This window comes from Trachurus trachurus (assembly GCF_905171665.1).
Source record: "Trachurus trachurus genome assembly, chromosome: 18".
In the NCBI taxonomy this organism is placed as follows: domain Eukaryota; kingdom Metazoa; phylum Chordata; class Actinopteri; order Carangiformes; family Carangidae; genus Trachurus; species Trachurus trachurus.
In genome coordinates, this window is record NC_139909.1 from 15,431,678 (window position 1) to 15,446,225 (window position 14,548).

The 14,548-nt window shown below is 41.9% G+C and overlaps 1 protein-coding gene across 1 annotated transcript in view; it reads right to left on the minus strand.

The window, feature by feature from the left end:
* Positions 1-14,548, minus strand: part of capn1 (calpain 1) — a 28,818-nt gene that overhangs the window by 6,319 nt on the left and 7,951 nt on the right. The window contains exons 3-9 of the mRNA XM_083993527.1: positions 13,577-13,646; positions 10,277-10,395; positions 5,916-6,049; positions 5,101-5,269; positions 3,462-3,545; positions 2,121-2,206; positions 125-199 (exon numbers count right to left, since the gene is read on the minus strand). Of these exons, the coding sequence (XP_083849653.1) occupies positions 125-199; positions 2,121-2,206; positions 3,462-3,545; positions 5,101-5,269; positions 5,916-6,049; positions 10,277-10,395; positions 13,577-13,646 (737 nt within the window). The remainder of the gene's footprint in view (positions 1-124; positions 200-2,120; positions 2,207-3,461; positions 3,546-5,100; positions 5,270-5,915; positions 6,050-10,276; positions 10,396-13,576; positions 13,647-14,548) is intronic.

Sequence of the window (14,548 nt, forward strand, 5' to 3'; positions counted from 1 at the left end):
CTCTCTTGGCTCTGGAATAATTTACATATTGCACATAGAGAGCTCTAAATAATGATCATTAAAATCATCGATCTGAATCATTCATGGTAGAAAGCTCTTAGTCAAAATGCTAATGAATACTCACCAGAATTCACCGTCCTCACTGCGGTTTTGTAGGCGACCTCTGACGGAGCGGTCCACGTTGTCCCACTCTCTGGAGCTGAGGAATTCACAAATATAAGTTAAACATTGTATGTATACACTTTAGATGCTGAGGTCAAAGACACCAAACTTACAACCCGGGTCAAGAAAAACATTTACAAAGACTCAAGAGTCTTAACAAAAACTGAACAACTTGAATCACTGATCACCTTTCAGCATTCTCAGCACTTTAAGCACTTTAATCAACATACAGTTTGCTGTGTTTCCCCCCTCACTTTATGATGAACTTGTTTTATCTTGTTTTATTTTACTTCTTTTATTATGTCTGAAGAGTGTCTGTCTTTTTAATGTGTTCTTGAGCCACGCCAAAGATGAAGATGGTTTTCTGTGATAAACAGAGAATAAAGTTTTTCTATCTATCTATCTTAAAGCTGTTGTGTTACTTTTATATGAGATTTCTTTTTAAAGCAGCTTCTCCAGTCCTACACAATGTATTCGCCTCTTCTTCTCTCTGTTATTTAGGCCAGTGTGGACATCTGTATCAGATTTCATGGCAGCGCATTCATTCAGTGGCTCTTTTGATATTCCAGTCTAGTCCACAGAGCTCCCACAACAAAAACTATCAGACCTCCAAACTTTACTGGGAAGCTGACTCTGTTTTTTAAGGTAGAAACATATGAAAAGTACAAAAACTTCCATGAAAACCTTTTGTCAGTACATGAAGACATTTCTAAATGTTAAAGTACCAGAAGAGCAGTGTGGGTGGAGAAGAAAAACCTTTGGTATGTAAATAATGATACATTATCTTCATTTAATGAAAACCATCACTGTTACACAACACTGAAAAATCGAATTATGAATGTTTCTTTTTTTTCTTCCAGTACATTTTGAGAAGCTTCACTTGTGAGGGAAAGTGTGTTAACCGTTGAAAATGCTTCAACAGGACTGTTGCATAACAGCGCTGAAAGGGGAAATGTCTGGCATTTTACAGTTTCACTACTATAGTAACATGATCCGTGCAATCCCACCCACTCTGCCATGAGGACAGCTGTGCACCCGAGCTGAACCGCTGCTTCCTCCTCCTCCTCCTCCCCCATCAGCTTTTCCTACTTTTTGCCTCTCATGAACTCTTTGGGATCAGACTTAAAGGGATAGTTCACCCAAAATTCAAATTTCCGTGCCTTCTCGGAGTTACGGGGGGGTCAGCGCAGCAGTATTTGTCCATATAATGGTTGTGAATGGTGCTCACTTTTCTTCGTCCAAAAAGACACACCAAAAAACATCCAAATACCTCCATAGTGCTCGTCTGTAATGTCCCTCTTGTATTGAAGCCCCGGCATGAGAAATTGTTCCGAAAAAAATTAAATAAGTCTATGTTTTAAGCTTGTTTGTAGCGGAAGCTCCCAGTGTCTCAGTTCACTGCTCTTCCTGTGTCAGATCAAATCTCGCGTGATTTGCATTGACCGGCGGAACAATTTCTCATGTCGGGGCTTCAATACAAGAGGGACATTACAGACGAGCAGTATGGAGGTATTTGGATATTTTTTGGTGTGTCTTTTTGGACGAAGAAAAGTGAGGCCCATTCACAACCATTATATGGACAAATACTGCTGCGTGGACCCCACAGTATAACTCCGAGAAGGCACGGAGGACTCTGAAACTTCTCCCAGCCCTTAGTCGACATGAGGGTGAGTAGATAATGAGTGAAATTTGAATTTTGGGTGAACTATCCCTTGATAGTAGATATAGATAGATAGATAGATAGATAGATAGATAGATAGATAGATAGATAGATAGATAGATAGATAGATAGATAGATAGATAGATAGATAGATAGATAGATAGATAGATAGATAGATAGATAGATAAAGAAGTTTTGTGAGCTCATTTCGTGTTTGTGGACCTTTGTGCAACATTTAATCAGGTGTATATAGTAGTTTACCATTTAATGCTACAGTTATGGTTAAGTTAACTCTTACTTGTCGCTCCAGGCTCCGGTCCACTCCACCTCCCCCCACGGGTTCCTGATGCGAACCAGTTTGGTCATGTTTCCTCTGTACACCACCTACAGGGAACGAAACACCACCGGACATTCACCATGTCTTGTCCCTGCTTAACCCACTTTTGCCGCGTGGCGTTGCACAGCCGTGACAGTCATGTGTCTCTGTGTGTGTCTGTGTGTGTGTCCATGTGTGTGTCTGAAATGAACTGTTACAGTGAAACTCGCCGTAACAAAAGTACAACATCAGCCCAGCACCATTAAAATCAAATGGCAAAGCTTTGATTCCAACAATGCTCGTCGACTGTTTCTTAATCAACCGTGGAAAAATGAAATCAGGAACACGCTGTTACTGTAGGAAAATATTGCGGAACAGTGTGTGCAGCAGGACTCACACAGCAACGTTTAGGACTTAATCTATTAATAAAAATGTAATATTTGATCTCGTGTTTGGAGCCGACAGCAACTAACAGCTTTTAGACACGTAGATTTTACAAGATAACTTATATTTATATAATATAATACCTTAGGTTTCTGTGATTCTGAAAGAAGATTTACTCCAATATGTTTTTACCTGCTTCAGAGCAAGAGTTTTAGATAAATTGATGCACATAAAACCAGACTAAAACACACTTATATAACATGATGTTACATCACACGTTTTAACTAAATAGTTCTCTGTATGCTTTGAGTTTTTTGTTGATCATTTGTATTTAAAGCTAATTAAAAAAACAAGTAACATCACTGGTATCACTCAGGAAGCGGTTGAGCAGGTAGCTGGAGTAGGGATGCTCAGAAAAATGAATGCCATCATGAGCAATGACAGGTTTTTAGAAAAAGCACACACAGTGACCGGCTGATCCCACCAAGATGTAAGACAGAGTCTTTTCTGCTTGTAGCCATAAGACCTTTTAATGATCAATAGTGTGCAATAAGTTGTTCTTATTCCAATTAATGTTTTTATTTATTTAAATCTGTTTTATTTAATGGTTGTATCTAATGGTTGCTGTTTCCTTTTGTGTCTGTATGAATGCTGCTGCTGCTGTGATTATTTCCTTTACGGATTAATAAATTATCTTGATCTAAAATCTCCAAAGCTCTATCTGTAAAGTGTAAATGTGTGTTTAAAGGTCACTTGTTGCTGCTATTTTGTCTGAAAGCCTCTCAGAAAAGGTTTTTTTTAATCATTAACTTTCCTAAAATCAGTCAAGTACATTATGTAACTGTGTAACCATATGTTATGTAATGTATTTCCCACTTTGGGCCTGTAAGGACTTGATGCTCCGTCATCATATATCTGCTCATATATCCTCGTCCTCACCTCATCCACGGCTGTGACGGAGTAGGCGTGTCCCTTCACCAGCTTCTTGAAGGTGACGGCCTCCATGTCTCGTGAGCTGGTGATCTGAGGACGGAGAGAGAGAAGAGTCAAGGTCACTGAGGTCCACGGTTTGGACAATCAAGAGGACGTATCTGCACACACACCACCACCCGCTCCACATGTGACAAAGCGTCAGTGACATCAACGGCTCATTCGTTAACACTGACGAATTTGACAGGGTGAGAAATCAATCAGTGAGGTTATTGTCACTGGTTGTTTTAACTAATTCAAAGGCAGATGTGACGGCTGCAGTCACGCCGAGTGTGTGCGTAACCAGAGCCACTGACACATGTTCGCACAAGGTTTGTCGTCACTCTGGACTGCACATGGCTCACATGCACAACACCATTTGTCTTTATTGTTGACACTGTTGACCTCACTCATTTAAAACAATAAATCAAAGCACTTTCATATTTGTAGTTTATCTCATGATCTGACTATTCCTATTGTGTCCCTTCAAAGTTTATCCTTCGGTATTTGTCTCCTGAGCCTTTTCCTGCCAGACTCAGTCAAACTGGCAGCTCCTCCAGCCCAAACTGGTGAGCCGACAGGGACTATCCCTCAATAAATTCAGTCAATCCTGTCTGCAGGTTTGTCGAACTTCACTGCCCTCTGCTGGTGTCAGCACGGATCAAACTTTCCAGCTGTGCGACCTGGAAGAAATCTACACCACACCTGCCTTTCCTGACTTTCTAGTAACAGAAAACCCCTTTGTAAAACAAACTAACACAACTGATCTACAGCTAACTTTGACCTCTGACAAGGATCAAACAGATGGTCCATAGTGCCACACATTATAAATCCAACCGCCTCCTCTTTGATTCATAACATGTCCCTCAAAACATATTCAAAGCACAAATTATCATTCTGTGCAACATTTCAGTACTTTTGAAACAAGTGAGGGTTCAGTATTTAATTGCTGTGAGGGAAAAGGCTGACTTCATCTCCACAGGCTGCCATTGTGTCTATTTTTGCACAAAACACAGCGAGAGGTAATGAAACTCAGGTGATAAATCGTTTTCATTATTTAACAGAAGACAATTTAAAATCTATTCTGTCAACGCTGATGTTTTCTTTCCCCTACTTTGTGATCCCAAAGTTCAGTTTAGGAACTGATTCACCACCTCGAGGACAACTGAAAAGCTCCGTCACAAACAAATTAGTTATTAGGTCATTTTGGGAATGTTTACAAATTATAACAAATTAACATGAGGCATTTTTTGCTTGATCATTTAATCAACCCCTCCATGTTTTAGGGCCTTCAGCAGCTTTTGTTATTTGGGGCCCATTTTAGTTTAGTCACCTAAAAAGTTTGTTCCTTAGGATGGAGCTAAGTTAGCTATTTCCACTTGTTTCCATGCTTTGTGCTAAGCTAAGCTAATTAGTCACTGTTGCATTGCATTGCATCACTGATTACTCCCTATAAAAACTCTGTTTCATCCATTTTCACCATCTCATTTCTTTACATTGCCATTATGGTATAGATCATAGCTCCTTTAATCAGAGGAACACACTGTGTTAGTATATAAACCCATGTAATTGTTCCCATTAGCTTGGGTTTGCATGTTGCGGTACTGACGTCAATGGAGCAGCCCAGCAGCGAGCCCCTGTCTATGGCTCTCCTGATGATGTTGAAGAGGTCGGAGGGGGCTTTCTTCAGCTCGTACATCTCCGTCACGCCACCGGTGAAGTCCTCGAAGCCCTCTGATGTGCTGCCCCCTGACAGAGCCTCGTAGCAGCCGCTGAGCCTGAGACAAAGCAGGACATACGTTAGCAGGCCTTATGACTGCATGGGCTGCTGCTCTTCATACCAATATTTACACAGACATTGTGACAGTTGTTAGTTTCGGTGCAAAGAGAACAGTATGTTCTGTCAGATGGTAATACCTTATACCAACATGCACATACTAGCAGAGAAACAGCATCAATGCAAAAATCTTTTGACGTTTACATAACAGCCTCTGCTGCGTTGCCCCACTCTGCTTCTTCTCTGCTGCTCCCCATCTGGGAAGCTCACCTAAACTTGGCAGTCGCACACGCCTATGAATAATGTGCGTCACTTTTACAGCTCCACACATTCACAACCCAGCACTCAGCTGTCCACCGGGAGCAGCCAAGAGGCTGGAGTTACAACATGTATTTCGCAATTGTTCCCTTTTCTACATCCAGTTTTAGGATTGGAGCAGAAATCATTTGGACACGGTAGGAACTCATGCATCTCAAATAACTTCTATAAAGTTTTTAAACAGAAATCCTGCTGAGTAAAATCCATTGTTGTATGTTACAGTGCAAAGCTCAATGTAGGCATTTTCAAAAAGCTTTTTTCCATGTGACACAAATGCATCATTTACATTATAACCTGGATTGCCAGTCCTGTGTGTTTGTGAGTCTTACTTGGCGTAGGCCTTCTCCAGCAGAGCGCTCCAGAACTCGGTTCCCTCCGCTGAGTGGACGAACAGCAGCTTCCCGTCCTTCACCGGCAGACGGTCATCGATCACCACCTCCACCCACTCTCCAAACTGCCAGAACTGCACCACACACAAAAAAATAAATAAATAAAACATAAGTAAGAATACTCAAACAAAATACAACAAACAAGGTTCATGAAGACACAGACAGTACATAATATTTTGTTACCTGAAGCTGTTAGTCAGTCAGAGATTAAACTCCCTGGATGGATAAAGGTGTATTGATTGTTATCTGATTTTTATTTGGATTGGTGGTGCATGTTCAGCCTTTTCAGACTGTCAGTAAAAGTTGAAGTTACACTATTAATAAAATCCTGCATTGGAATTCCTACTTGAAAATATTAAAATGTGTGTAAAATGCAGAAAGACACTTGTCACAGTTACTTTGTTGGGTTACTGGGCCATTATTACTAATATTACAATGTAAGCTGTGCTTGTTATTGGTGTATAAACATATATGCCTCATATTCTACTGACTGATCGTGTGTTTTTTATGTTAAATCTTATATGCAAAATGCACTTTTTTCCTCTGAACATTGGAGTTTGATGAAGTAAAACTATGACGAAGCAGAAAATGGAAATACAATCACAGCCTCTAAAACTGCACTTGAGAACAGAACTTCTTGTCACAGATCGATCAGCCTCATCTTATTTCTGCTTTATCCCTGATTTATCATTTGTTATCAGTTCCTTGACTCAGCTCAAATTTCCATTATTTTGACATTCAGCGAACAGGAAACAGGACAAGGAAGGAAAAACTGGTGACAAAGCTTTTATATTTCAACTTAAAAATGAATCCAGAGGCTGAATTACAGTAATCACAAGTTTCTCAAGGATAAACCAGGTTGAACAAAGCTTTGTAAAGCTGCAGCGACACTGAGGTAAACGAGGCCTGAGTGAGAGATTCGTCAATCAAGTTGCATCAATTGTTGCGGCATTGGGCTGTTAAACATGTGGCGATGCTGCTGTTGGCCAGCAGGGGGCAGAAGAGACCAACACAACATATAAAAGAGAGAGAGAGGCGGTGCTGGAGGTGGAGATCAGGGGGGCGGCAACATGAATTCCTGCCGGAGCCCTTTCACAAGCAACACGACTGCAACGAGGGTCAAAAGAGGCTGAAGTCAAAGAGTCAAATGATGTCGACTCCGGCTGTTGCCTGGAGACACAACCACTAACTTCATGCCCCACATTTTTTACAATCCTTAAAAATCCTTACAGGACACAACACAACAATAAAACCATAAAACATGAAGAAAAAACTATTACTTCAACATTAAATCCTGTACGTCCTGTTCAGTGTCAGCTGTTGTGTTGAGCAAGTTGGTGCAAAAAAAACACACAAACTTGCTGAAAAACCAGTTACACTCACACACTGATACAGAGGCCCCAAGGCAGTAACACAATAAAGCTCATGCAAAATAAGACGGCGCAAGAAATACATCTTAGTCAGAGTAACTCAATTTGTAGATGAAAGAGAGAGAATGTAAAAGAGAGAGAGAGAGAGGAAGAGGGGGAAGGAAGTTGCAGGATTTATTATGTTAAGGCTGGAGAATGTGTGTGTGTTTTTTGTCTTGTGTGTACAGCAGAAAGATGGAGTCCACCTCTGGGAGGAGCCGTCACACACACACAACTTCCAGTTAAACACTGCTGAGCCTTTGTGTCACATCTCACCACATGTGTGTGATGATGACACGCAGCCACGGAGCTTGAGAAACCCTCCCTCCACACTGGCCCAAACACTTTCTGTGTGAAAAATATTGCGCTATAATAAGAACATCAAAGCTTATTCTGCCCTAGTTAACGATTTCATTTGATTCTGACGGCTGAGATTGTTGCCTGGTTTATAATTTATTCCTCTTCCCGCTGTCTGTCTGCCTGCCTCCCCTCCCTCCTTCGCTCGCTCGCTTCTCGCCCTTCTTTTCCTTTTCTTTCCCGTTCCCAGCTCCTTAAGCCAATTAAGATTCTCACCGCCAGCGCTCATAATTACATTTTTGGGCATGACTCACTCAGGTTCTGAGGCTTAAAGGATCCACAAACCCGTTTCAGAAGGTGGGGAATCCCTCTAAGCCTCAACGGTGAACAAAGAGTGGAAACATGCTCAGGCACAGAGAAAGAGAGAGAAAACAAAACGGGAGAAACTGCAAGTCATGGAAACGAGGAGGCTCATAAGAACATGAATTGGCTGCGATACAAACTCCACCGAAAGTGGTTGATGCGCAAAAAAAAAGAAAAACCCACATGCATGCAACAGAACAAAAAGAGGACGATGAAAGTAGGACAGCAGCTCTTCCACTAAATGGAAAGAAGCCATATGTATTTATGAGCCATTTAGCTCCGGTGCACACATACATTAAACACATGCATGCATTTACAAGCCTTCAGAGCAAATTAAACTATTATTTCCACTCATTCTAACAGACAGCAAATGCATGTGTGAGTGTGTGTGTGTCTGTGTGAGTGTGTCAGTGTGTGTGAGAATGTATGAAGGGCTGCAGCAGCGTTTAACAAAGTAAAAAGTGAACACAGTGTCTCTGGAAGTAATTAGAGAAAAACAGGACTTGGCTGACTTCTCTGTTACTGAGTCATCAGCCCCAGCAGACTGTGTGTGAATGGCAGCTCTGTGTGTGTGCGTGTTTGTGCATGTGCGTGTGTGTGTGTGACAGTATTTATTGATCCTTTGATAAATGATGAGTCGCTGCAGCACAGAGAGCTCAGAGGGTTTCAGTGTTAGCAACACACAGACACACGCATGGGGTCGACCGATGGATCCCCACCCCCCATCCTATAATAACCTAACCTGCATCTGTGTGTGCAAGTGTGCAAGCCAGTTTGATTTATCCGTTTGCTTACAGTATATCTGGTGTTACGGCTTCCATGACTGAGCAACCCAGTTAGCAGAAGTGAACCAGTGTGTGTGTGTGTGTGTGTGTGTGTGTGTGTGTGTGTGTGTGTTCTCCAAGTTCCTATGTGTAGTAACATGGTGCTTTGATGTGGAAGAGCTTCCTCACACTCAGCGCCGCGGACTGACAGCCTCATCAAACAGAGCGGCTGACTCAGCTCACAGCTTCACTAGAGATGGTGTAAAATGATTAATCAAAAATAAAAATAACTAATTTCCCTTCCTTCTGGCTCATTAACAGTTGAAAAAAATTGTATATCTATAAAACTGAGGTGACTAACGATCAGTGGAGATATAAGATTTGGGAGCAGATTTTCAAAGTAAAAGTCTGATTTCTCCTCTCCAGCTGTTCTGGCAGATTCCTCTGCACTGGAGAACATGACAGAAACATGAGAGCAACACTTCTTGAAACACTGATGGATGCACCAGATGTGCACACACACACACACACACACACACACACATACAGATAAAGAGAAGCACACATTCAGTTACAGATAATGAGGCATGTGAGATCACAGGACAGACAAAACTCCTCCACACAGCACATCATTAACGGAAGAGTGAGACAGAGTCACTGCAGTCGAACACGATCCTCTCTGAACTTTAAATGTTTCAAACTGCTCATTTCATGTCATTAGTTTAACTTCACAGGTCGATCGTGATCTGTGACATTGAGCTCCTTAAACTGGAAGTTAAAACTCATTTAAGTTGCTTAAGAAAACGCAACAAGCTGCAAAAAAGGGGAAAATATGAGTGGACTTGTGTCTCTACAACGGAAAAAAGTTGTTTCTGCTTCATTATTGGGTGTAAAATAAGGAAGAATAACCTGAACACACAATCCTTTCAACCATAAACTTTGAACCCAGTCCCGTCACTTCTGTAGAAAACGACACAATGCACAAACTGATATCAAACCACTGTTGCCCCATGTCTCTGGGCCCCATGTCTCTGGGCTGAGTATAATGTGCAGTTATTCGTCTGTTCACTGAGCTACTGCAGCTACAATCTGTGGTTTACCTGTGGTTTTGTTTGTGGCGCTTGAACGCACCATAGTTTTGTATACAAAGTTCAAAGTTCAGCTGATAAGAGCTCTCTGCCTGAGGCGAGCGCTGCAGAGTAGACATAGCAAATATTTAGTGTTTACGTCACACGGCGGCACGACCGGTCCTTTAGACAACAGAGGTGATAGATGTGACTGATTATATCGCCTCTAGGTTTCTCAGAGAATGGGTGTTGGTCATTCAGATATGGCTGAGTGAGCTGAGCGGCGGGGTGTGGTCGTGGATCTGGGATGACTCAGATAATCCTGAGAAATCCTGACTATAAGAAATACTCATTTGTATGCAATTCAAAATCTATACAACAGCTTAAAACTGTGTCTGTACCTGGAAGTGAAAGATGCCGGCGTATCCCTGCTGGAAGCTCTGACCGTGAGGAACGACTCTGTGGAGGAGGGAGGTGTTTAAGGTCAGCGAGGCGATGGCCGCCAGCAGCCAGCAGTCCCCTGTGGAAAACAACACACACAGTAAATACAGGACTTAATTACAGACTGTTTGATGTGATGATATTAGAGTAGTGGCCAAAATTATTACAAGACTTGGCATATTTAATAGGTTTCAGTTGTTTTCGTTGAATTGTCCATTAATCATCATTATGCTCTATAAAAATAAATAGAGCCATCCACCATAAGAAGATTTGAAGTTGGAAAATGAACTGGACTGATCTATTGTACGATCAAAGGGAAAAGCTTTGGCTTGAGTAGCAGAAGGCATGATGGGAGAATATTAGTGTTGAAGTTCTCTAATATATATAATATACTGACACCATGCCAGAGAGATGTGCTGCTGTTATTGCTGCAAAGGTGGACCTACCAAATATTAAAGTTATCTATTAAAGATTAAAATTGTGCTCAGATTTCATGAACATTATGAAATGAAATCATGTTTTGGAGGTAGGGTATTTTGGCCACCACTGTATATATTAACTATCTTACTGTACTGTAATTATCATGCTCTTTATCTTTGTTATTTACTTACTCTATATCATTATACAGTATATATTATCTTGTATATTTTTATATATTTTGCAAGTATCAAGCATCTCAGTGTGGCATGTATCAGCCTGGCTACTACGTGGTACATTATATTACATTATGCAAGTAGGAGTTAGCATTTCCACCAGGACTCTTGTTCCTTTGCACGATCTTATTTCTTTGGTCAGCTGTTTTTCTCTTATAGGTTATTGTTAAGGCTTAAAATTATTGTTATTGGGGGTTGGTACCCAATCTTGGAGCGTGGGGATGATGATATCCATATATACTACAACGTATAAAGTCGTTTTCAATGGTTTTCGCTTGTATGCAGCCATTTCTGGAAACAATGTTGTGTTTGGGAAAAACTTTTCAGGATGGAAAGGCCTGGAAGAGCGCTGTATAAACGCAAGTCCAGATGCAGGATCTTAATGACGACTTAAAGCAGAAGTAAGCGATCCGGTCGTTTTGGCTAACTTCTTGTCAGCCGATGGAGTTAGCAGCCCCCGCCCTCGTCATGGATCTATTGGTCCTCGTCCCCTCGTCACCACATTCACACGCATCCCTTGGCTGCACACACAGCCCTTCATGCCGTTCTCTCTCCTCATTGGATAAAGGTTGTAGGATACAAGGAAGTGTACAAGAAGTTTTCTCCTCGGCTTACAGCAGAGCAGAGTGACTGACAGACCCGTGTTTCAGACCAAACACTCTATGTAAGTGATTGCTGTCGGAAGATATAACTATTTAAGACTTATATTAACACAAATATTCCGCTTACTTCTGCTTTAACAAGGTGTAACTGATACTTCAATAATTATCGGCACTCTTTGATCGTTTGTGCCAAAGCTCGTCACTATAATTTAATCTTTCCTTTTGTTCTTCCATATCTCGTACTGCAGGGTAATGACACACAGCGCTATTGTTTATCTAAACCAAAAGCAGTTCATGTACGTATTCTTTCGCTTTTGTTTTCTCACCCATTTCTGTTCTTATCAGGTGTATAAGCCATAAACAGCCCCTGATAGCAGTTTATGGGTTGTCTGGCTGATAACCCCTTAGCGCTGATAAATGCTATTCAGTCATGGTGCATTTTGGCTGTAGAACAAAGTGATGCATGATGTTTTCCCGCTCAACATTTTTTGGGGGGTTATTGTTTTTGCATTGCAGTTGTTCCTGTGGGACTCTGAGAGATGGGGGGGGGGTTGATGTATTTCATTAGCAGATGGAGGGGGCTACATCCTGCGTTGCCAGGGCTGCTCACACAGAGTGAGAGTGGCCTTGTTTACAGATGTGACGCAGAGAAACAAAGCATGAATTATAGATGCAGGATACATCTCAAGCAATCAGCTGTTACTGGTTCTGCTGGGTTAACTCGCTTCTGTTTCTCCTTCCTTCAGGCCACATTTCTCCATCTGTCACTCATTTCCTCCTAATTCAGTTTGTATCTAACAGCTTATTGACTTGAAGGGCTCAATCTTATTTACGTACGGACGACTGGCCTGATTGTCATCTCACAAATGCAAGGAACAACCTCAACACATCCAGTTTAGTTAGTTAGTTTATCTATATATTTCAGCACGGGAAAATTATTAGAGAGGCCAAAATGATCCTAATATGCAGTTTTAAAGGGATATTTCAACATTTTGGCAAATTTCGCCCATTGCCATAATCCCTATATAGTCTTAGGGGTAGGTTCGTTTCCTCTAATTGTCGGTGCAAGCTATTTTTCGATCAGCAGGGCAGAGTTATGAGCTGCTCAGCTAGCACTAAGGAGGCATATGGTATTTCCGGCTTTCCCTCATCAAACTCATCACGTTGATGACATCACCAGACGCACTGCGGTGGAGGTGAGCCGCCACGCAGCTCGCCAGCTTCAGATCTTACCCAGATTTCTTGACCAGTGGGGAAGGAGCCATATGTCGATAGTTATCGGGTCGACACGCATTTCAAAAAACCTGCATCGACCTGATAATTTTAGTGGGAAACGACTTTTGTTTCCATGTTTGACTTTTCTCATAACAGAAGATCACTTTGTCGGAAGCTACAGTGGCTCAGAGTGAGGAGACGGTCTACGGTTAGCTTCCTAGCATGCTAACTTCAATAGACAAAAAGACGTCGCTGGTATAGATTCGACCTCTGGAGACGAGAAAAAGGTACCAAGTTTCATACTGAGCTTCTAGTGTTTCTCTTATAGTAGTTAAAGTAAACAGCTGCTAATGCTAACGTTAGCTCTGTAGCAGTCCAAAAACTTAGGAATAGCTCCTTTGGTATCAAATGCATCAAACTAACTGTCATAGTATTTCATTTTTCCTCCTCTCCCCACCCTGACCTGTTGATACAAACCTGTTTCACTGAAATAAATACCTAAATCAATCAATTATTATCCCAGCCACACCTGAGCCTCCTCTCTCAAGGTCACTTTGTCAAGAGGAGAGAGAGAGAGGAAGCTCCAGTCCAGATTTCTCCAATTTAACTACATTTTGCCGCTGGCTGCCTTCCAGTCGATGACCTGTTTCACTCGCCGGCTGCCAACATTCCTCACTCGAGCTTCTCCGGCAGATTAAATATCTGTCCTACGTCTCTTCTGGTCCTCTCATGGCTGAATCAGGCAGTAAATAACAGTGAAGCAGTTGGGATCTCCTCCGGTGGGACTTACCCAGAGCCCCCTGACAGATGTCTGTGCGAGTCGCTCCGTCTACGATGAACTCGGGCCGCTTGCAGAACTCCTGTTGGGTGCACACAAGACAACAAACAGACAAATTAGGTTGGTTGTCCTTCTATTTGGACACATATTTCTCCTTTTTCTTTACATGCTGACTGCAGGATTGCATAGAAAGTATCGAACCCAATTGCATTAAACTTGGGACAGGGGCCAGAACCCATTACATTCCTGTGTGGATCCAGATCAAGAGACCAATCCAGGAATTATTTTATCACTTCCCTTAATATTGCAAGATAGGCCATTTTCACCACTTCCCTTAATTGCAGAGGAAACAACTAAGACATATATATATACAGTATAGTAGCCTATTGACGAGTATGAGTTTGGACTATTTGATTCTGATCCAGGTAATAATCCAGATCTGGTGGATGTGTCTAGTTTTTCCCAGTATTCCCGGCCTCACACACCATCTTCAACTCAGCGTGTTATGCGTGAGAAAGCCAGCAATGATGAGGCTATAAAAAGAAATACTGACAAACACACACACACACACAGCTGCACACAAACCAATCCGCATGGTTGAATTCACAGAAACTTGAAGCACCACACACACACACAGACTTTTTACTTGTCCTTCCCGGCCTCACACACAGGGCACAGATTTTTTTTAAAAACACCACAAATCCTCTTAATGCAGCATCAATATCACAGATCGTGCAGTGCAGTCGCTGACTTTTGACTTTTTTTTTTGGAGAGACAAGACCTTTGCAAAGCATTAGAGCTGACACACATTCACAAATGTCCACACACACACACACACACACACACACACATGCATACATGATGGTGTGCACACTTTAAATGGAAGCCGCAGGAGGAGCTCAGAGGCTGCAGTCACGTAGACGATCACGACCCCGCGAGCTTTTAAGATCACGGCTCGTCTCGCTGCAGCTTTCACGGGGCTGA